Raw genomic sequence first — 24301 nt, 5'->3', positions numbered from 1 at the left:
TAATATGAACCATGAGAAGTATTAAATATTAATTAAAAAGGGACTAAATTAAAATGCATTGGCCCTCATCCTAATTTTATCATTTTCTTAACGATTCAAGGATTTTACTTTATGAAACAAGATTTGGATAATCAATCAAGCCTTTGGTGAACCTAATTTGGATCACCCTACAATATTCACAGTTTTTTCTCTCTCTAAAAAACTCCATTTCTAGAGCAATGGCCTTATCAACAATAAATCCATGAGATCTCCACCTTAGAGATCATCGGAATCACTTGACCCGCCGAACACATCCAGCCCAATGATAGAGGATAACTATAACTCTCACTCTTTTAAAGAAATCCTCCTTGATGAAGCAAAGAGTTTGAACCAAACATATGAAAATCCCCCAGATTATTCCCCCCAACGTATGGATCTACTCACCCAGCAAAACATCATTATACTTACTGAGGAAGACAAGCAAAGGTTAAACCAATCATGGTCCATATCAGTAATCATCAAAGTGTTTGGGAAAAAACTATCATATACTTACTTAAAATGCAAACTGGTAGACATTTGGAAACCAATCGAACCCCCTCATCTTGATCCATCCGTAATGTGTTTCAGTCGAAAGGTGGGAACCAATATTCGTCCCACAAACCACTATGCTTACCCACACTGCGATATGGGTTAGATTGCCCACCTACCAATAAAATTTTATGAAAAGTAAATATTAGAACAAGTTGGACAAAAATTGGGGAGGTAATTAAAAATTGAGACCTATACTTTAGCTACCCTAAGGGGTCGCTATGCCCGTATCTGCATTCAAATACCCCTAAGTACCAGTCAAAAATGAAATTACAATTGGTTCTCATATACAAAAAGTGGTATACGAAGAGGAAGGAATCATATGTATTGGTTGTGGGAGAATAGGTCATTTAAGAATTGATCTAAAATCAAACAAGCAAATACAGAGGAACAATCAATGGAAGCCTGACAATTAGTAAGCTTCCAAAACACAAAAAGAAGAATCAAGCTCATCTTACAAAAATGGGGAAACAAGACACTACCATCGAAATTGTGTAATAGCATAGGTAAAAGTGTATGACCCCCTCCCCCCATCAGGTAAGTTCCCTGACACCTCTACCCTAACCCAAACACCTGGGATGGAGGACAACATGGAAAAAATAATTTTAACAATATTAATTATTTGTTTCCTAATAATAAAAAATAATGATAAAAATATATAATGAATAGTGAAAGTGGGCCAGGAAATTTAATCCCAAAAGCCCAATGCCCAACCACAAAGGCCATTAATAGTCTTATTCCTTCTATAGACACTCCTCCTACCACAAACATTAATGCTGGCAACAAACAAATCCAAAGGAGATTTGCAATAGCTAATACTGTATCAAATCTTAATGCAAAATATTACGATGAGCCCAGATTCTCTCAGTCCGTAATCCATCCCCCAACACTATCATGGATGCTACCTCTTATATTTTCTCTCCCAGAGTATCTCCTACTCTATAGAGAGCAATCATCACTTTGTTCTAGTTGATATGATTGTGGAGGTCGCATCACCTAGGAATCTTTTAACTCTCTTGAGCAGAGAAAGGAAAGCTCTTTTAAGAGAAAAATGTCGTTGCAAGTTGGAACCTTCAAGCAACAACAATAGCGTCCAACCCATCATCCTCCAACGCCCCCCAAGCCAACACTCTCCTCTTCACAACAACACCAGTCCCACCAAACTACATCCCAACCTCTTAGTTGGAACTTTTCCTCCATGGCAAACAACTTACACTCAAGGTGAATATCGAAGGGAGACCAGTAACACTGGTCATCCAAGATCCGGCATATATAGCCCAAATAATCAAGAAAGAAATGGACCAAACCATTGAGGGCTTGGGCATGCAGATCTGGATGGAAATTTTGAAGCAAGCCCAACAAATTGGGAATATCAACATGATGTCGATGCAGTAACTAAGCTTTCTGATAGATCAGACTTTTCAAAGTCTGCCTTTCTTTCCATTTTTCCTATACCTTTTGTAATGTCCCAATTCTTGAGAAATTAATTTTCTGTGAAAATGATCATTTCCCTTTTTTTCCGTAGTAATTTCATATTTCAAAAGAAATTTCCTTATCTTTCCTAATAGGCACAACAACCTAATTGCTGAGGCCTTTTCCACCTTAGATACTCCCCTCAGAGATATAGAAATCACAAAAGTTCTCATCTCCTTCAAACCCTTCAAAGCCACTGACCCTTATGGCCTCCATCATATGTTCTACCAAAGATACTTGGACATTGTTGAAAAGAAAACAACCTTTTTGCAATGTAACACCCCTCAAAATTTTTCCCTAAGATTCGGACCCTTTTTGTATTCAGGTAGGGTCGAACTCGAGTATTGTAGAGCATTTGCAGGAGTTAAGATGAGTCCTTGAGAAATTGAGAAGTGCTAGAGGTGATGTGGGGTCACGAAGGACCCCTAGGACCAAGCTAAGTCCAAAAGATTCATCGTGTCTAAGTTTTAGGATGAGTTCATATAAGGGGTCGACTTCTAACGATCCTATCATTTGAAAGACGACAATCTGGGTGGCCCACGACCCATCAAATTAAAGGTCGTTGAGTCTTTTTTCCAATGCCACCAAGAATGTAATTTTTGGAGTTCGGAGTCAAAAGATATGACGATCCTAAGATGAACTAGCATAGTAGAGATTTTTAGGCCTGGGTTGCAATTGCTGGAAAACTAGGCTTGGCGCCGCAGTGGCGCGATGCGCCAGAAACACGCCTCAGTAGTTTGGTCTCTGGCGCGGTGCGCCACTACGAGGTGTGCAGGTTTTAGGCATAATCGGTCTGGCACTGCAATGGCGCGATGCGCCACTATCGCGCCAGGTGCATTTTTAGCCTATTTTCAGAACTTTTAAGGAGAGATAATTTGGGAACTTACCCAAGTTATATATGTATCATCCTTGGCCAATTTGGGGACATATTTTCAGCCCCCACTCTCTCTCTAGAAAAGCTCTAGAAATCTCTCCCTCTCTCTTCTTCTTCTTCTTCTTCTTCTTCTTCTCTATTTCCAACAAGAAGAGTTCCAAGAGCTTCAAGACTTCAAGCTTTCCATTGAATACCCAACAACAAGGTTTCTTCAAGAGTCTATTCTAAGGTATGTAAGGCTATCCAAAATATGGGTTGAGTCCACCCATGTGCCCTACTCTTGCTTTGAGGTTAGATGTCCATGAAAATGGAGTTTCTTGGTATGGTTTATAGTTGAATGAGTTTTGTCCCCAATTTATTTGATTCTATATGTGTTGATGTTGCTGAGCTAGAAGTTCCTAAAATGAGCCCTTATGTGAGTATGAGTTGATGAAAATGAGTTATTAAAATATGTTTTTATTGATCTTCTTAACTAAGTGGATTACGATAAAAGATGTTATTTTTTTAAGAATTGTTGCCTATTTTAAAGTGTGATTTAAAGTCTTGAAGTTGTGATGAGTCTCAAGGATTTCTCAAATGGATGGAGTAAATGATTGGTTATGTCTATATGTTGCTATAAATGTGCTTTTAAATTTCTTTTGAAAGATATGATTGAGATTGATCAGATAGTATGATTGAGAGAGATTTGATCATGATAGAGTTGATGAGTTGACAAGGTTGTAATGAGACTTGTCGATGTGATTTGATTGAGTTGATTGGATGGAGTTTTATGAGCATTGAGTCTTGGGAGGAGTATCGAGCACCGAATTGGGAAACAGTATAGTCCATACTCGAATCCAATAACTACGTCGCCAAACGTAGGGGGGATTGAACTATTAAAGTCGGATGTTTCCCCGAGATGTTTGTCCTGACATTATAGGACTTGGTTGGATTGGATCCATGATTGGTTGATTCATTCATACCCTGGCAAAGTATGAACGGACGCAGCAACAACGTCGATTTGTTGTACTTTAACTGGCTCATAAGTGATGATTGTCGGGTAAGAGAAACTCCCAAATAGGCCTTGTTAGTATTCTGAGTCAGATTGAGTTGAATTGTATGTGATTGGTCCTGTCTAAATCATATCCTTGTTTAGACTTAGAACATGTGATTGAGTTGTTATCCCTTTTGAGTTGGGATTCCGAGTTGATTGATTCTTCCTTGATGTTCGTTGCATTCGGCCATTTTACATACTCGTACATTCCATGTACTGACGATATTTGGCCTGCATCATTTCATGATGCAGAGATAGGTACTAGAAATCATCAACCGGTGCTTCGTTGAAGATCCACATACACTCCCCGATAGTTGGTGAGTCCTCCTAGTTTCCGGAGGATGTTGAGATTTCTTGTATAGTGTGTTGTTGTTCCCTTTATTTTGATTATTGGTAGTCATGGACTTGTCATTGGCACCTCTTAGACTTTGATAGAGGCTTCATAGACTGGAGTGTGGGGAGGTTGAACTGTTATTTTGAGGAGCCTTATTATATTGTTTTATTGGGTTGAAAATGCTTGGCCTTCGGCCCCCATATATATATGAACAGTATTTCATTAATTAAGTTTTCCGCTAAGAGAACATGATTGAATGAATGTGTGACTGGACCAGGTGGTTCGCTCGGAGGTCAGAAATAGCCTTCGAGTGCCGGCCACGCCTAGGGTACCCTCCCGGGGCATGAAAAACATGGTATCAAAGCCCAGAGTTCAAGAGTCCTAGTGTAACATCCCCTAAAAACGTTGTATACGATATTTCAATTCTCGCCTAAAAATGATACAGCCTCTGTATTTTGGGCATAACTTTTTATAAGTTTGTCCAAATTGGGTGATTCAAATTTCGGATTAACCATAAGATCTTTACCTACAACTCTTGTGAAGACCATATTTTAAGTTTCGGAGGTTAAGTAGGTCAAATAAATTAATTGTTGTAAGACAGAATGTTATGACGGAAAGGAGTGTTTATAGAAGAAAAATCATATCTTAGTGTAGGTTTATCCAAATTGGTTGATTATTAAACGGTATGAAACTAGACTTCCATATCTACAATTATTATGAATACACCAAATCCTAATAAGGAATTTATCTTATTCAAATGCAGCTTCGAAAAAGAGTATTCTGTTAAAAAGAACTCATCTCACATATCATGGAAAGATCTAGATACATTTGACATCACTCATGACATAAATTGTCCTCCATTTAACATCATCCATGACATCAATATATTCCATTAAATTTTCAGATTTTTCTTTATAATTATTTTATTTATTGTTAGGTCCCTCTTTCCCACCTATAAATACCCACCTTATTTCCTCATTTTATTCATCAAGCTTTCTCAAAGCAAATCTTCTCTCTATACACTTCTTTACACATTCTCAAATATAGTTTTAGTTCTTAGTAGTGAAGAAATACTATTCCGGTGATTCATATACTTCGGGTAGTACACAAAACGTTCCGGCGAGGAGGAAGCTAGGACTCAAGAGTGTTCATTAAGTCTTTCGATACCGACTAAAGCTTCGAATTCCAGGTATGTAAGGTTTCAATGAGAGTATTCCTTCCACTCTCATGCCTAAATTATTTTGATTATATGATAAATTATATTTATTTTCTTTAAGTTTTACTCTAAGTCATGTGGGTGTTAATTCATGGGTTCTTCCACTCATGTAGTACAAAAATCTTTCAACTAAATCTCTTGATTTCAAGTAATATTTTTTATATTAATTCTTATTTTTACTTAATAGTATGAATCATGGTTAAACTAATAATTATTGCTCTATTTTGATGCAAAATAATTTCATATGTATGAATTGATGGTTTATAAGTAATTTCTCTATTTATCTATTTAAAGGTTCTTGAAATTCATGGGGGTTGTTTAAAACATGATATTTAATTAATGGATTTCAAAGTATTTATGCATATTATTTACATACATGTTTGCAAGTTTAAATGATTTGAACCCACGTTGTTTTACTATATCTTCAAAGAAGTTTGACTTGAAAGCCTTGACTCCAAATGAATGTTTAGGAAAGCAATATCTATGATCAAAAGGGAGTCTTATGAAATGAAAGAATGATGAAATGATATGAATAATGGATTCTTTATGCAATAAGGACAATTCTTGCATATTTGAGTTACCAAATGTTTTAATGAGCTATTCTACCGAATATGATGTTTGAATTCTCAAGTTATATGCTATGAATATTTTGAAGTATTAAACTATTCCGTGGGATTGACTTAGCACCGAATGAGGCATTGAGGTGAGATTCGGTAAGGAAATCCAAGTAGCAACCCCTTGTCTCATTAACTATGTGTCAACATAGGAGCCCTTGTAGGCTTAGGCTAATGGATCCATGAAAGCCCTTAAAGTTAAAGTTAAAGAAATGAATGAAGTTGACGGAGTTCTACACGATAAGTAGTCTTCCCGGCCAATGTAGGGGGTTATGTTGGATTCCATGTAATAGCTCGCATGGTCTTAAATGTCGGTTATGGTTATTTTCCCATAAAATAAATATTTTAAAGGATATCTATATGATTTATTATGCATGTATTACATCATGTTCCATATTACATAAATGTTATAATGTTTCCTCAATGTTCATGTACCCTTACATACTTAGTACATTTAAAGTACTAATACATACCCTTTTGCCTACATGATATCACCATGTAGGGATCGATGCTCCTCCTCGTTCTTCTCCACGTGGCTAGTTGAGACTTCGTTTGAAGACTACTTTTGGTGAGTTCCCATGTTCCGAGAACAATACTCCTTTATATTTCTAGCTTATGATATGTTGAGATATTTTACTATGGTATTTATTCTATTATGATTAAGGGTGAGCTAGGGACTTGTCTTAGCCCCGTTAAATCTAATAGTTAGAGGTATTGTTGGACATATGTAAGTTGAATATTTACTATTATGATTTCCGCTTCTTCATTTATCGTCATTACCTATGAAAGGCTAAAAGAATGCTAAGAGGCTTGTTTGAGGTACTTTCGAGTTCCTCATTCGCCATGTCACGTCTAGGCCCTAGGCTTGGGTCGTGACACCTAGGGAGTCTATGAAGCCGTGTCTAGTAGAGTCTTGCTTATAGGTGTGTTGTGCACCACACTTATAAGCAGGAGGCTATAGGACATTAGAAATTATTTCACTTCTTTCATACTTTGCATTCGTGCGATGGAGTTAAACTCTATGAAAGTTCCCTTCTAATTCGTGCGTTTATACGTTACAGATAATGCCTCCAAAATGTACTGCCAACCAGAAAAATGCCGAAAATGCAGAGATGCCTCAGTCTGAGGTACGCCCGGCAAGGGCTAGAGGCCGACCTGCGAGGTATGCGGAGGCGCCTCAAGTGTCTGCTACCCCGCCTGCACCCACATCAGAGGCGGAATTTCGAGGGGCGATTGCCATGCTCACTCAATTAATGGCTGCCCGGAATGGTAACCAGAGTTCACCCACTCTTAGCTCTAGTCCCCAAGAGCCGTATGCTACCGCTAGAATTCAAGACTTTTTGAGAATGAATCCGCCAGCATTCACGGGTTCGAAGGTTGATGAGGACCCCCAAAATTTTATTAATGAGATATGGAAAATTTTGAAAGCTATGCATGCTACGGAAATTGAGGGGGTTGAGTTGGTGTCTTATCAACTTAAAGATGTGGCAAACATCTGGTATAACCAATGGGAGCAAGGTAGGGGTGAAGATGCTGAACCTGCTAGGTGGGATGAATTTTAGGGAGCCTTTCTTGACCACTTCTTTCCTCGAGAATTGAGGGAAGTGAAAGTGGAGGAATTTATGAATTTGAGATAGGAGGGTATGACTGTTAAGGAGTATGGCTTGAAGTTCATCCAGCTGTCCAGGTATGCTCCAGAAATAATCCCAGATATGAAGTCAAAGATGAGGAAGTTCATCTCCGGATTAAGGAGGCATGTGAAGAAGGAGTGCAAAGCAGCATTGTTGATCTCGGATATGGATATTTCCAGATTAATGGTGTATGCTCAACAGGTAGAGGATGAGAAAAGAAGAGATAGAGAAGAGCACCTGAGCAAGAAGGTAAAATCAGCGGGCCATGAGAGTGAACAAAGGCAAAACAAGGGCACCAGGTCCTTCTTCCAGAAGAGGCCTTCCAACTATGCCTCATCTACCGCCAGTGCACCTATGCCGCAGAACAGGTATGATCGGCAGGGTCAGAGTCGCCAAAATTTCAGACCCCAGGGTTCTCAATCACAAGCTAGCATGGGTCAAGGTTCGCAAGGAAAGCCACCATGCATCAAGTGTGGTAAACTCCATTTGGGAGAGTGCAGAGCGGGGAGGGCCGGTTGTTATAAATGCGGCCAAATAAACCATTTTCAAAGAGAGTGTCCAGCATGGGGAAACAGGGCCTAGTTCTCTACTACCGCACCACTGACTAGGGGTGAGCAGAGGGGCACTACTTCAGGCACGAAGGGAGGTACGAACCGCCTATATGCCATGGGTAGTCGCCAAGATCAGGAGAACTCTCCGAACGTCGTGATAGGTATGATTTGAGTCTCTTCTCTTGACTGTTATGTATTGATGGATCCGGGTGCCACATTATCTTTTATAACTCCTTACGTGGGTAGCAAATTCAATAAAATTCGTGAATATCTTCTTGAGCCTTTCAGTGTAACCACTCCTGTGGGTGATTCTGTCTTAGCTGAGAGAGTCTATAAAGATTGTACTGTGTTAATTCATCACAGGGATACCTTGGTTGACTTAGTTGAGTTGGACATGATTGATTTCGATGTGATCCTTGGCATGGACTGGCTTTATGTCTGTTATGCCTCTATTGATTATAGGACTCGGGTGGTTAAGTTCAAATTCCCGAACGAAGCTGTCATAGAGTGGAGGGGTAGTCCTGTTATGCCTAAGGGTAAGTTTATTTCTTACCTTAGGGCCAGGAAGCTAATCTCAAAAGGGTGTATCTATCACATTGTCCGAGTGAAAGATGGCCATATTGAGTCTCCATCTCTCGAGTCGGTCCCGATTGTCAATGAGTTTCCCGACGTCTTTCCCGAGGATCTGCCTGGAGTCCCTCCTGATAGGGAGATTGACTTCGGGATTGATGTTCTTCCTGACACTCAGCCTATCTCAATCCCTCCATATAGAATGTCTCCAGTCGAGTTGAAGGAGTTGAAAGAATAGTTGAAGGACTTGTTAGATAAGGGATTCATTAGGCCGAGTGTCTCACCATAGGGTGCTCCGGTCCTATTCATGCGAAAGAAGGATAGGTCCCTTAGAATGTGTATTGACTATAGGCAGCTGAACAAGGTCACCATAAAGAACAAATACCCTTTCCCCAGAATAGATGATTTATTTGATCAACTTCAGGGTGCCACGTGTTTCTCAAAGATAGACTTGAGATCCGGTTACCACCAGTTGAAGGTGAGAGAATGTGATATTCCGAAGATTGCTTTCTGGACTCGTTATGGCCACTTTGAATTTTTGGTCATGTCCTTTGGATTGACAAATGCCCCCGCAGCTTTTATGGATCTCATGAACCGAGTATTTAAACCATATCTTGATATGTTTGTGATTGTATTCATAGATGATATTCTGGTCTACTCCAAGAATGAAAAGGAGCACGCCTATCATCTTAGAGTCATTTTACAAACTTTGAGGGACCAGGTATTGTATGCAAAGTTCTCCAAATATGAATTTTGGCTTGCATCAGTGGCCTTCCTAGGCCACATTATATCTGGAGATGGTATTCAGGTTGACGCTCAGAAGATTGAAGCGGTGAAGAATTGGCCCAGACCCACATCCCCGACAGAGATAAGAAGCTTCTTAGGTTTGGCTGGCTATTATCGAAGGTTTGTAGAGGGATTCTCATCCATATCATCACCATTGACTAAGCTGACTCAAAAGAAGGCTAAGTTCCAATGGTCCGATGCTTGTGAGGAGAGTTTCCAGAAATTGAAGACCAAGCTAACCACTACTCTTGTCCTAACCTTGCCTGATGGAACAGAGGGCTTTGTGGTCTACTGTGATGCATCCAGAAGTGGTTTGGGTTGTGTGTTGATGCAAAGGGGGAAGGTGATAGCCTATGCTTCAAGACAGCTTAAGGTCCATGAGAGGAACTACCCAACTCATGACCTCGAGCTAGCAGCTGTGGTGTTTGCGCTTAAAATCTGGCGCCACTACTTGTATGGAGTGCATGTTGACGTATTCACCGATCACAAGAGCTTACAATATGTCTTCAGCCAGAAGGAACTCAACTTGAGGCAAAGTAAATGGCTCGAGCTACTCAAGGACTATGACATGAGCATCCTCTACCATCCAAGTAAAGCTAATGTTGTTGTTGATGCTCTTAGCAGGTTGTCTATGGTAGCACTGCCCATGTGGAGGAGGGAAGGAGGGAATTTGCGAAGGAGGTACATTGATTAGCCTGATTGGTAGTTCGACTCGAAGAGAACAATGAAGGTGGAGTAAACGTTCGAGATGGGGCTACGTTTTCACTTGTAGCAGAGGTAAAGGAGAAACAAGATCAGGATCCCATCCTCCTCCGGTTGAAAGAAGTTGCTCACAAGCAAGGAGTGATGGTTTTCACCAAAGGGGGAGATGGTGTGTTAAGGTACCAAAGTAGATTGTGTGTACCTGATGTCGATGATGTTCGAGAGAGGATTATGGCCGAAGCGCATAGTTCTAGATACTCTATTCATCCAGGCTCCACAAAAATGTACCATGACTTGAGGGAAATCTATTGGTGGAGTGGGATGAAGAGGGATATTGCGGAATTTGTTTCCAAGTGCCCGAATTGCCAACAGGTGAAGGTTGAGCATCAAAGGCCATGTGGTTTAGCCCAAAACATAGAAATTCCAGAATAGAAGTGGGAGATGATCAACATGGACTTTATTACAGGCTTGCCGAAGTCCCGAAAGCAACACGATTCCATTTGGGTGATTGTGGATAGAATGAAGAAATCAGCTCACTTCTTAGCGGTTAAGACTACTGACACCACAGAAAATTATTCAAAGTTGTACATTCAGGAGATTGTCAGGTTGCATGGAGTCCCTTTGTCTATCATCTCAGACAGAGGAGCTCAATTCACTTCCCAATTTTGGAAATCCTTTCAGAAGGGACTGGGTTCGAGGGTGAACTTGAGTACAGCCTTCCATTCCCAAACAGATGGCCAGGCAGAGCGCACCATCCAGACATTGGAAGATATGTTGAGGGCATATGTGCTTGACTTCAAGGGAAATTGGGATGACCACTTACCTCTCATAGAGTTTGCGTACAACAATAGCTATCATGCAAGCATCCAAATGACTCCGTATGAAGATTTATATGGGAAGAGGTGTAGATCGCCCATTGGGTGGTTTGAAGTTGGTGAGGTTGAGTTGATTGGGCCTGACTTTGTTCACCAAGCCATGGAGAAGGTGAGAGTTATCCAAGATAGGTTAAAGATAACCCAAAGCCGCCAAAAATCTTACACCGATGTGAGGAGGAGAGACTTGGAGTTTGAGGTGGGTGATTGGGTGTATTTGAAAGTGTCACCCATAAAGGGTGTCATAAGGTTTGGAAGGAAAGGGAAGTTCAGTCCTCGATATATTGGTCCTTACTAGATTTCGAAGCGGATTGGGAGTGTTGCCTATGAGTTGGAGTTACCTTCAGAGCTAGCCTATATTCATCCGGTGTTCCACGTTTCGATGTTGAAGAAGTGCTTGGGCGATCCCTCATTGGTAGCCCCCATTGATAGCGTTGGAATTAAGGATAGCTTGTCTTATAAAGAGGTTCCATTCCAAATTCTTGATCGCCAAATTCGCAAGTTGAGGAACAAAGAGGTCGCCTCAGTCAAAGTCCTGTAGATGAACCAATTTATTGAAGAAGCCACATGGGAAGCGGAGGAAGCCATGAAATCTAAATATCTACATCTATTCGTGCCAACCGACGAGAATGTTGAAGGTAATGCCCATTTCCTTGACTTGAATTCATTTGTGCATTTTGAGTCTTGATTGATAATTGTTTAAGAATTTAATTGATTGAATGACTGAATTCTTGATTGTGATTTGCGCCCCGAGTCCATTCTTGGTTACTCGTCATTCGAGGACGAATGATTCCAAGGGGGAGATAATGTAACACCCCTCAAAATTTTTCCCTAAGATTCGGACCCTTCTTGTATTCAGGTAGGGTCGAACTCTAGTATTGTAGAGCATTTATAGGAGTTAAGACGAGTCCTTGAGAAATTAAGAAGTGCTAGAAGTGATGTAGGGTCACGAAGGACCCCTAGGACCAAGCTAAGTCCAAAAGATTCATCATGGCTAAGTTTTAGGATGAGTTCATATGAGGGGTCGACTTCTAACAATCCTATCGTTTGAAAGACGACAATCTGGGTGGACCACGACCCATCAAATTAAAGGTCGTCGAGTCTTCTTTCCAATGCCACCAAGAATGTAATTTTTGGAGTTCAGAGTCAAAAGATATGACGATCCTAAGATGAACTAGCATAGTAGAGATTTCCAGGCCTGGGTTGCAATTGCTGGAAAACTGGGCTTGGAGCCGTAGTGGCGCGACGCACCACTATCGCGCCAGAAACATGCCTCAGTAGTTTGGTCCTTGGCGCGATGCGCCACTAAAAGTTGTGTAGGGTTTTTCAAGCCTAATTTCCAGAACCCAGCAACAATGGCATTGGCGCTGTAAGGGCGCGACGCGCCATTATCGCGCCAGAAACATGCCTCAGTAGTTTGGTCTCTGGAGCGGCGCGCCACTACGAGGTGTGCAAGTTTTAGGCGTAATCGGCCTGGCGCTGCAATGGCGCGACGCGCCACTATCGCGCCAGGTGCATTTTTAGCCTATTTTCAGAACTTTTGAGGAGAGATAATTTGGGAACTTACCCAAGTTATATATGTATCATCCTTGGCCAATTTGGGGACATAGTTTCAGCCCACACTCTCTCTCTAGAAAAGCCCTAGAAATCTCTCCCTCTCTCTTCTTCTTTTTCTTCTTCTTCTTCTCTATTTCCAACAAGAAGAGTTCCAAGAGCTTCAAGACTTCAAGCTTTCCATTGAAGACCCAACAACAAGGTTTCTTCAAGAGTCTATTCTAAGGTATGTAAGGCTATCCAAAACATGGGTTGAGTCCACCCATGTGCCCTACTCTTGCTTTGAGGTTATATGTCCATGAAAATGGAGTTTCTTGGTATGGTTTATGGTTGAATAAGTTTTGTCCCCAATTTATTTGATACTATATGTGTTGATGTTGCTGAGCTAGGAAGTTTCTAAAATGAGCCCTTATGTGAGTATGAGTTGATGGAAATGATTTGTTAAAATATGTTTTATTGATCTTCTTAACTATGTGGATTATGATAAAAGATATTAATTTCTTAAGTGTTACCTATTTTAAAGTGTGATTTAAAGTCTTGAAGTTGTGATAAGTCTCAAGGATTTCTCAAATGGATGGAGTAAATGATTGGTTATGTCTATATGTTGCTATAAATGTGCTTTTAAATTTCTTTTGAAAGATATGATTGAGATTGATCGGATAGTATGATTGAGAGAGATTTGATCATGATAGAGTTGATGAGTTGACAAGGTTGTAATGAGACTTGTTGATGTGATTTGATTGAGTTGATTAGATGGATTTTTATGAGCATTGAGTCTTGGGAGGAGTATCAAGCACCGAATTGGACAAGAGTATAGTTCATACTCGAACCCAATAACTACGTCACCAAACGTAGGGGGGATTGAACCGTTAAAGTCAGATGTTTCCCCGAGATGTTTGTCCTGACATTATAGGACTTGGTTGGATTGGATCCATGATTGGTTGATTCGTTCATACCCTGGCAAAGTATGAACGGACGCAGCAACAACGTCGGTTTGTTATACTTTCACTGGCTCATAAGTGATGGTTGTCGGGTAAGAGAAACTCCTAAATAGGCCTTGCTAGTATTCTGAGTCAGATTGAGTTGAATTGTATATGATTGGTTCCGTCTAAATCATATCCTTGTTTAGACTTAGGACATGTGATTGAGTTGTTATTCCTTTTGAGTTAGGATTCTGAGTTGATTGATTCTTCCTTGATGTTCGTTGCATTCGGCCATTTTACATACTCGTACATTCCATGTACTGACGCCATTTGGCCTGCATCATTTCATGATGCAGAGACAGGTACTAGAAATCATCAACCGGCGCTCCGTTGAAGATCCACATACACTCCCCAATAGTTGGTGAGTCCTCCTAGTTTCCGGAGGATGTTGAGCTTTCTTGTATAGAGTGTTGTCGTTCCCTTTATTTTGATTATTGGTACTCATGGACTTGTCATTGGCACCTCTTAGACTTTGATGGAGGCTTCATAGACTGGAGTGTAGGGGAGGTTGAACTGTTATTTTGAGGAGCCTTATTATATTGTTTTGTTGGGTTGAAAATGCTTGGCCTTCGGCCCCCATATATATATGAACAGTATTTCATTAATTGAGTTTTCCGCTAAGAGAACATAATTGAATGAATGTGTGACTGGACCAGGTGGTTAGCTCGGAGGTTAGAAATGGCCTTCGAATGCCGGTCACGCCTAGGGTACCCTCCCGGGGCGTGACAAACAAGGAGGCTTTTGATCTTGCCACAATGCCCCTTGAGACCAATAAAATCTTCTTATGCCTTATCCCTAAATGCTCCAACCCTCCCACCCTCAGGAACTATAGACCCATTGAGTTTTGTAATACTATCTACAAATTTGTGACTAAGGTCATTGTAAACCGCATTAAGCCAATCCTTCCAAGCATCATAGAACCAAGTCAATCTAGCTTCTATAATCTTTTTTTTGCTCTACAATTTCCATCCCTGCTGCATCTCCTAGTTTTCTCTCTTTAGATGTGTTCTCTTTTTGCCTCCAACTTCTTCTTACCATCTTCAAACTCCAAAGTCACCAAACATATCTTCGATTTCACTTGGTCAACTTCCTTCTTCAGATTTTCCAAATTAAGCCTATTTACTTTTGCTCTTTTCCTTTCAACACCAGCAAGTCTCCTATCTTAATCAGTTCTTGTTTTTTCATCCTTCAATTTTCTCCTCAAGTCATCCACTTTTTTCCACTCTAACTCGGCCTTCTTTTTCTCTAATTCTGCTCTCACTCGTTCTTTCTCAACAAGTTCCTTCATTTCATTTACCTTTATTTCCTTTTCAGAGAGATGTTATTTAAGCTCTCTAATTTCTCTACCTCCATTATCAGGCATCATTTTTTTTCTTCAAGGAAAGAATCTCATTCTTTAACCCAACAATTTCGCTCTCTAAAGAAACTCTTAAAGCAGATTCCTTTACCTTTTCCTCCTTTTCATTATTAGCCCTCTGAAAAAAATCAAACAAAATATAGCAACAACTCAATGTGTGTCAGTTCCAAGAAATCAAGCAAAATACAGGGTCAAATCAATGTATGTCTCAGACAAGAAGCAAGGCATGCAATCAACAAGAGGTGCAAACTCTCACAACCAAAGTTAAACAATACCAAAGAATGTAAGCTTTTAACTATATAGTATTGTCGTTGCGTTTAGTATGTAGGCACGCACCAAGTCTCTATGACACCAATCAAGATGACGTGTTTAAATTTCTAGGCACTTTCTTATTGGGCCACCTTGCGGACACCTTGAAAAATTCAACAGGCATCCAATGTACTATCAACCAATGTACTATCAAAGTATTGGTATCATTTCGAAGTTGTAGGAAACTTGCATACCTGGACTAATTCACCACGCAGCTTGGTATGGCCAAATTCGTAGACATTAAATTTCAGTGTTTTTCTTCTTTTTATTTTATAATTTATGAATTTCTCAATTCTTCTCCTTCTAAGTTAATACTCAAAAAATATCATATTCAGAAATTAAAGGTGATGTGAAAGTAACTATACCTTTCCTGAGAGAAAAATTCTTTGCCTGGATTTTGGAGACTTGTGAGCATTTCTTCGATCTTGATGCTTTGTGTAGCTGTCTTTCAATTTATTGTACTTGTCTTTCCACTGCAAAGACAATCCAAAATCAGCCAAAAATCAACAAAAGGGTTAGTGTAAATTCACTCAAAACAGAAGAAATCTTGATTTTTTTCAAGCATAAATTCACTCAAAATGGGGTGAAAAAACACTTGATTTTACATCAAAGGGCATCTTAATTCAATCATTTATAAAACACAAACCTTATTGATGAAAACTGTAGAACTTGAAGCTATAGCTGAAGACGCCGCCATTATTGACATAAATTATCAAAATTTGTTCTGCTGAAAACTAGAGAAGAAGAAGAAGCTATTAGCCCAAATAAATGGCATCTGATGAAGGTAAAGATGGTCTAGCTCTGGGTGATAAGGTCCCACAAAATTTGTCAAATTAAGAGCCCGTTTGGATTGGCTTTAAGTTGGTCAAAACCAACTTAAAGCCCCTTTTTAGCTTTTGGACGTGTTTGCCTAATGCTGACTTTAAGCCATAAAGTTCTTAAATTCGGTCAAAAATGAAAAGTTAGGATTCCTAACTTTTTTTTCCAAAGTGCTTAAAGTCATTTTTTTACCATGGAAATTACTTTTATATCCTTTATATTTTAACTAAATTCTCAAACTATCTTTTTTTATTCTTTTAACCCTAAAATTCACATCATAAGCACTTTTATCCAAACACTCAACTGCTTATTTATAAAAATAACTTTCAGCACTTCAAAGTTCTAAAAACACTTTATACATAAAAGTTACTTTTTGTAAGCCCATCCAAACGGGCTCTAAATGAATCGTGTGGAAGCAACGACTCAAACAACTTTTTATTCTTTTTAGATTATTTATAGGAAAATTAAGGTTCAATTTTACAAAATAGTTTAAATTTATTTTTATTACTCTCTATCTTTATTTATGTAAAGGTGTTTAGATTTAGAGGAACTTCGCCCAGGTGACTTCGCTCACACTATCGATTTCAAGTCCGGATAAAGGAAGAGGGTTGTCGAGGGTCAATCAAAAATAGCTTTTCTATCCCAAAAAGTAAGGGCACGTTGTGTACATTTTTTCATCTCTATACTCCACTTGTAGAATTACACTAAGTTTTTGTTGTTGTTGTTGTTTGGAGTTAGAGGATTCTAATTTGTGTAAATGTATAAGGAGTATGACAGTTAAACCACTTAATTTAATTACAAATTCAGATAAAGATTTTTGACATGATTTTTTATCAAAACAGTTTCTCTATATTCACAAGGTAATAGTGAGATTGTGTGCACGTCATTTTTCCTAGACCTCAATTGTGTAATTACTTACACGGAATATGTTATTGTTACTTTCAAATATTTTAAAATAAAATTAAACAATTAAAACTACACGAAAAGTACTAAAGTCGATACAACTAATGATTCAAAATACTTTTAAGAAGTTTGTAATTAAAAAATATGTTTGACTCACCGAATAGCAATATATTCGCATAAATTGGGATGAAGAGAGTCAAATATATTTATTTCTACAGAATATATAATTATTCCCTATTAGTGGAAGCTTTTGAACATGTAAAAAACAAATATTTGAAAAAAAGAATTAACTTATCCTTAAACTATAAGTATTAATCTAGATTAGGGCCTTTTTGGAGGATTTGAAAATGCGTAACTTTTGGAAGGTCCGACACACAATTAGGACCTTTTTAGAGGATCTGAGTAATATAGGGTTGAAGAAATGAATAAAGAGAAGTACATATATATTTTATTGGAGTGGAGATTTACATAAACTTTCTGATACATATGTAGTTTTAGATTTGGAGATAGGAAAGAATTTGTCTTGTTGAGTTTTAGAATTTTTGTCTCTTTTGGAGCTGACCGAGAATGTTGATAGTGAACTTTATTTTTCGTCACGCAGAAAGAAAAAGGATTAAGTCACAATTGAAACAAAAGAACAATAAAGGTTATACCAACTAGTTGAATTAAGGCTTAGTTGTTGTAGTTATACTTAAATTATGTGTCCTATGTTTACCAAGAGTCCTTTTTTAATCTCTTGGTGGATAGAGTTACATGTTATATGATACTTGTTGCTGGTGGTAGGTGTAAGGCATTCAGTGGAATTAGTTAAAGTGCACACAAATTGCAAGCTGATTCAGACACCACAATTATTTTTTAAAAAGTTCTTTTTAATCTAGTTAGAAGCTTATAAGTTAGTGTATGGATAAATGCAAGATTTAAGGATTCTTGAGCTACAGAGAGGCCCACATTCAGAAAGCAAATTATCTAATGTTGGATTGAAATCACTGAAATGACCGCCCTAAAGATTTATATAACCAATTCCCACTGGTATGTGAGTTGGGATTAATGGATAGATGAATAGGTGGATGGATTAAGTATAAATAGAGCTTACTTCTATTCTACCTATTTTGTGATAATGTGCAGTTTTTTAATTCGTTTTTTGTGCTGTCTATTGTAGATGGATTGGCAAGGACAAAAGCTAGTGGAACAATTTATGCAGATACTGCTTGTGAACTTTGTTGTGGTAACATTCCTCACAGGCTATATGTTGGGCTCATTCCGAACTATGCTGTTAAGTGTTAACCTACGCTGGTGGTGTTGTCTTTACGGCCCTTGTCAACATACCCAACTAGATTGTCTATAATCGCAATCTTCTCAATTGGTTGGACCCAAGTGTAGCTGAAAAGTATCTCAAACACTGCCTGATAACACTGGTTCCAAGAAGAAGAACACTAAGAAGTAGGTCATTTGACTGATATTCGACTGACATTTCACTTGATCCTTCTATAGAAAACTATTATGATGTATCAAATGCAATTGGTGGTTTTTCGGTATGAGCTGAACATTTTCTTCTCTAGGTGAATTTTGTCAGTGCTATAAGAAAGATCTAGTTTTGATATTTGATAACTCCATCAAAGGAGTTAGAGCAAGCATGCAAGATGCTAGATGAAGAAGAAGAAGACGAGAGGAAGAAGATGAAAGAAGAACATACAGAGAAATAGAGAAGAGAGTTATAGAGAGAAGAGAGAGCAGAGAATTGTAGAGAGAGAGAAAATATCTTTAAAATGAAGTTGTATTGTATTGATTCATCAGTACAGCTGTTTATATACATCTACATTGTATATGTACTGTATTTATACTTTTATACAAGTTGACACTTAACTACATTTTAACTACCCATAACAACTTGCTAACAAACTCTTAACTACTTTTACCAACTTATAACAATATTATAACCTCTCTTCAACCTTGGTAGCTTGTAAGGTTAACACTCCTCCTCAAGCTCATGATTTGAAGAGGTTCATAACTCCAAGCTGGTTTAGTAACTGTTGATGTTGAGATTTTCCTAGACTCTTGGTAAGTATATCTGCTAGCTGGTCTTTTGTATGTATAAACTTGATTTTCAGCAATCCTTGACAGATTCTTTCCCTTACAAAATGACAATCTATATCAATATGTTTGGTTCTCTCATGAAAGATGGAATTTGCAGCAATTTGAATAGCAGCCTTGCTATCACAAACCATGTTAACAGGTAGTTCAATCTGGACTCCTAACTCTTTAAACAGACTTACCAGCCAGGTGACTTCAGCTGCACAGTTGGCCATACTTCTAAACTCAGCCTCTGCTGAGCTTCTTGATATTGTCTCTTGTTTCTTAGATTTCTAGGAAATTAGTGATCCACCAAACTTTACTAGATATCCAGTAACAGATCTTCTTGTTTCCAGGCAAGCACCCCAGTTAGAATCACAGTAGGCAGTCAAAGTATTTGTACTTTGAGATGACATTAATAGCCCAAGGCCTGGAGCTTCCTTGAGGTACCTGACAACTCTCAGTGCAGATTCCATATGTGACTCCTTGGGATTGTGCATATATTGGCTCAACACCTGGACTGGGAAAGATATAGCAGGTCTAGTCATAGTGAGATATAAGAGTCTTCCCACAAGTCTCTGGTACCTTTCAGGGTGCTGCAATTGTTTATCATCAACTCTGCCTTCATGTGATAGGAGTTCATCATATTTCACTGATGTCAGCTTCTTATTTTGTTCTAATGGTGTTCCTGCAGGTTTAGCTCCTCCTAGCCCACATTCAGCAATCAGTTCCAGTGCATATTTTCTCTGAGACATGTGAATTCCTTGACTGGATCTAGCACATTCAATGCCTAGAAAGAACTTCAACTCACCTAAGTCTTTCATTTTGAATTGCTTTTGTAGGCCCTTTTTGTGTCCTCTACTAGGCCAGTGTTGCTACCTGTAATCAGTAAGTCATCCACATATACCAGTACAATAAGTATATCACTGTCAACTTGCCTGGTGAACAAGGAGTAGTCATAGTGGCTTTGATGAAATCCCAGCTTCAGTAAGGCCTCAGTCAGCTTCAAGTTCCACTGCCTAGGAGCTTGTTTGAGTCCATACAAGGACTTGTGGAGTTTGCAGACCTTGGTAGTAGACTCCCCCTATCTAGCAAACCCATCAGGGATGGTCATATAGACCTTTTCCAGCAGGTCCCCATTGAGAAATGCATTGTGAACATCCATTTGGTGAATAAACCAACCTCTAGATGCAGCAAGGGCCACAACAGCTCTGACAGTAACCATTTTGGCAACAGGACTGAAGGTTTCACTGTAGTCTAGGCCTTCTTGTTGGTTGAAACCTTTGGCCACCAGTCTAGCTTTCAGCCTTTCAACCTCACCTGTGGATTTATACTTGATTTTGTACACCCATTTACAGCCAATAGGTCTCTTGCCAGGGGGTAAATCAACCAGAGACCAGGTATGATTAGCCTCCAAATCATCAATCTCCAACTGCATTGCCTGAACCCATTGAGGATCAAGAGAGGCAGTTTTATAGGATGTAGGTTCAGTGATGGCTGAGTAAGAAGCTAGACAAGAGTTGTAAGAAGGAGAGACATGAGAGTAGGATATGTGTGCTGCAATAGGATAGGAACAAGTGTTGCCTGTAGAGGTGGTGATAAAGTCTTGAAGCCAAGATGGTGGCTTACTGGGTCTGAAGGATTTTCTGGGTGGAACAGGAAGGGAAGGAGACTGAGATGGTAGCTCAGGAGGTGATGCAGGAGGTAAAGGAGATTGGATAGACTCTGAGTTTGGCTGTGGAGGGAGATAAGAGGTGTCTAGAAGTGTGAGGACTGGGAATAAAGGATTAGAGGAGACTTGGGCATCCTTGAAAGGAAAAATATCTTCTTTGAACACAGCATGTCTATTTACAAAGAAGGATTTAGAGTGAAGATCATACAGGAGGTACCCCTTTTTTGATGAGGAGTATCCTATAAGAACAGCTGGTATGGCTCTAGGAGAGAATTTGTCATGAATGTGTGGGACTGTGGCATAGCAAAGACAACCAAAGACTTTAATGTGGGCTAAGGAAGGAGGGTGTAAATGAAGCATTTCAAAAGGAGTTTTGAACTGAAGGAGTTTGGAGGGAATTCTGTTAAGAAGATAGACTGCAGTAGTGACACACTCACCCCAGAATTTCAGAGGGACATAGGATTGGAACCTTAGTGCCCTGGCCATCTCCAGGATAGTTCTATGTTTCCTCTCAGCAACACCATTTTGTTGAGGAGTATACACACAGGTGGTCTGATGAAGGATGCCAAGTGTAGACAGCATATTCTGGAATGCAGCACTCATAAACTCACATCCATTATCAGTTCTCAGAGTCTTCACAGTTGTAGAGAATAAGTTGTGAACCTGTGTGAAAAAATTTCTTAACACTACAATAGTGTCAGATTTAGAGGTTATAAGAAAAATCCAAGTAAACCTAGAGTAATCATCAACTACAGTCACAAAGTATTTCTTTCCATCATGAGTGGGTACCCTGTAGGGACCCCAAATGTCACAATGAACAAGTTCAAACACAGCATTTGACACATGAGAACTTAAAGGAAAAGGAAGTTTAGTTTGCTTAGCAAGTGGGCAAACTGTACAAGTAGAGTGTTCAATGTCTAGTATCTCAATACTGGATGATTTCTTTATTATATCTACAGGAATGTGGCCTAGTCTTAGATGCCATAGAGAAGTTGTGGCAGGTCTGCTAGCTGGGATGACACTGCTACTTGTGAAGTTTACAAGAGTTACACCTTTGAACTGAGTTGCACAACAATTGACTTGTGCATTTGGAGCATCTTCCTTCATAATGTAAAGCCCTTGATCCTCTTTACCAATCCCCTTGACCTGACCACTGAAGAGATCCTGGAAAACACAGAAGTCAGGGAAGAAAGCTGCCATACATTTGAGTTCTTTGGTGAGCTGTGATACAGAAAGAAGATTACACTTGAAGTCAGGTACAAACAGAATATTTCTAATGGATTGATTCCCAAGAATGTTTGTACTACCAACATGTGAGACTGACACAACATTTCCAGTGGACAACATTACTTGTCTCCTTTCAGATGATAATATAGTATGAAAGTCATTTAGAAGTTCAGTCTTAGATGTCATATGATTTGTTGCTCCAGTATCAACTATCCAACTTTTATCTACATATTTTGAGACTAAAGCAGATAGAGCACTACCTGCTGTAGCTGCTTTAGCTGAGTGTTCTCCTCCATTTTCACCTCCTCTGGCCAGCATCTGCAAAATCTGATTGTACTGATCCTGTGTGAAGAAGGCTGCAGGTGAAGATGTGTCACCTGTGAAATTTTGATCTCTACATTGAGTAACCTCAGCTTGATTAGCATATGAGTTTGAATTGAATGGTTCCCTCTTCTTCTTTGACTTCCATCCAGCTGGATAGCCTTTCACTTTAAAACATTGTTCCTTAGAGTGTCCCCTGTAGCCACAGACCTCACACACAATAGTTGACTTCTGGAACTTTTATGGCTTGTATTAGTTGTCATAGTGCCCTCTTCCTGGGTTGCCATCACCACCTGGTTGATGTCCAAAGTTGCCACTCTGATTAGTGCCATTTCCCCTATTTTTACTGAATAGAGCAGTGCTTTCAACCATTTTAGAAGTAACACTTTCATGACATGAACTTGCTAGGTTTCTTTGGCTTTCATGATCTACTATTAGTGAATAAGCTTTGTTTAGGTTGGGAATTGGACTTTGCATCAATATCTGACCTCTAGCAGCTGAATAGGACTCATTTAGTCCCATAAGAAACTCAAGCAGTCTCTAGTATTCAAAGTGTTCTTGGAACCTCTTTGATTCAGCACACGAACACCCTGGGCATGGCATGATAGAGTCAAACTCATTCCACAGCCCTCTTAGATGTGTGTAGTATTCTGTAATAGTCATAGTTCCTTGAGTAAAATTATGAATTTCCTTGTGCAATTGAAACACATGCGCACCATTAATTTTGTCAAACCTTTCTTTCAGATCACTCCAGACCTTGTATGCATCACCGGCATAAACAATACTACTCAACAATCCAGGTGTAACAGCATTCATTATCCAAGACAACACCACAGCATTACACTTTTCCCAGACATCAAACAACTCAGGCGCAAATTGAGACTTAGGAAACCTTCCATCAACAAAGCCTAATTTGCCTTTCCCTAACAATCCGATGCGCATAGATCTACTCCAAACCACATAGTTTTCTGAACCTATGAGCTGAAGCAAGATTAGAGAACTACCTGGAGTATCATTCGGATGGAGATATAGAGAATGATTGTGTCCTACAGTTGGAGATTCAAAGCTGGTTGGACCAGCAGTTGCACGAGCTCCATTTAGGTTTGCATCGCCCGTTTCTATAGATCCGGACGTAGTCTCAGCTGTGTACATATCTATTGACAGCTTAAGCCCTAGCTCACAGGTTGACTTCTTCTACTAGAGTCTAGACCACCGATTGTAGTCTTCTTCTTCTACCCTACGATCTTTGTAGGCTTTGATACCATGATAACTCCATTAAAGGAGTTAGAGCAAGCATGCAAGATGCTAGATGAAGAAGAAGAAGACGAGAGGAAGAAGATGAAAGAAGAACATACAGAGAAATAGAGAAGAGAGTTATAGAGAGAAGAGAGAGCAGAGAATTGTAGAAAGAGAGAAAATATCTTTAAAATGAAGTTGTATTGTATTGATTCATCAGTACAACTGTTTATATACATCTACATTGTATATGTACTGTATTTATACTTTTATACAAGTTGACACTTAACTACATTTTAACTACCCATAACAACTTGCTAACAAACTCTTAACTACTTTTACCAACTTATAACAATATTATAACCTCTCTTCAACCTTAGTAGCTTGCAAGGTTAACAATATTGCTGTGCCATATCTCTTCTATTCCTAAATTTTATATATGAGCTGCCTATGTATTTGCATATTGTCTGAAAATAACCAGTCTTTATCCAAACACGACTTGTGTTTGGATGAAAGGAAGTTAAGCAATACTAGAATATCTAAATTCCTGCGATGGTAAAAAAACAAATATGAAAGCGAAAGAAAAATATATGCATCAGGAATTGAGTGATCTGATGTCATTGCTGC

The 24301-nt window shown here is 39.1% G+C and overlaps 2 protein-coding genes across 2 annotated transcripts; both read right to left on the bottom strand.

The window, feature by feature from the left end:
* Positions 1 to 66: 66 nt before the first annotated feature.
* LOC129895772 (uncharacterized) lies at positions 67 to 16216 on the bottom strand. The gene is made up of 3 exons (XM_055971535.1): positions 16073 to 16216; positions 15792 to 15899; positions 67 to 682 (listed from the first exon to the last, which is right to left on the bottom strand). The coding sequence occupies exons 1-3, from the start codon at positions 16130 to 16132 to the stop codon at positions 533 to 535; spliced, it is 318 nt and encodes a 105-aa protein (XP_055827510.1). The 5' UTR covers positions 16133 to 16216; the 3' UTR covers positions 67 to 532.
* Positions 16217 to 19511: 3295 nt separating this feature from the next.
* LOC129894855 (uncharacterized mitochondrial protein AtMg00810-like) lies at positions 19512 to 20042 on the bottom strand. The gene has a single exon (XM_055970471.1). It carries the CDS (start codon positions 20040 to 20042, stop codon positions 19512 to 19514), a length of 531 nt encoding a protein of 176 aa, XP_055826446.1.
* Positions 20043 to 24301: the final 4259 nt, after the last annotated feature.

Source organism: Solanum dulcamara, chromosome 7 (assembly GCF_947179165.1).
Source record: "Solanum dulcamara chromosome 7, daSolDulc1.2, whole genome shotgun sequence".
NCBI lineage: Eukaryota > Viridiplantae > Streptophyta > Magnoliopsida > Solanales > Solanaceae > Solanum > Solanum dulcamara.
The sequence above is the reverse complement of the archived record's forward strand: the minus strand, read 5'-3'. Positions and strand labels throughout refer to the sequence as shown.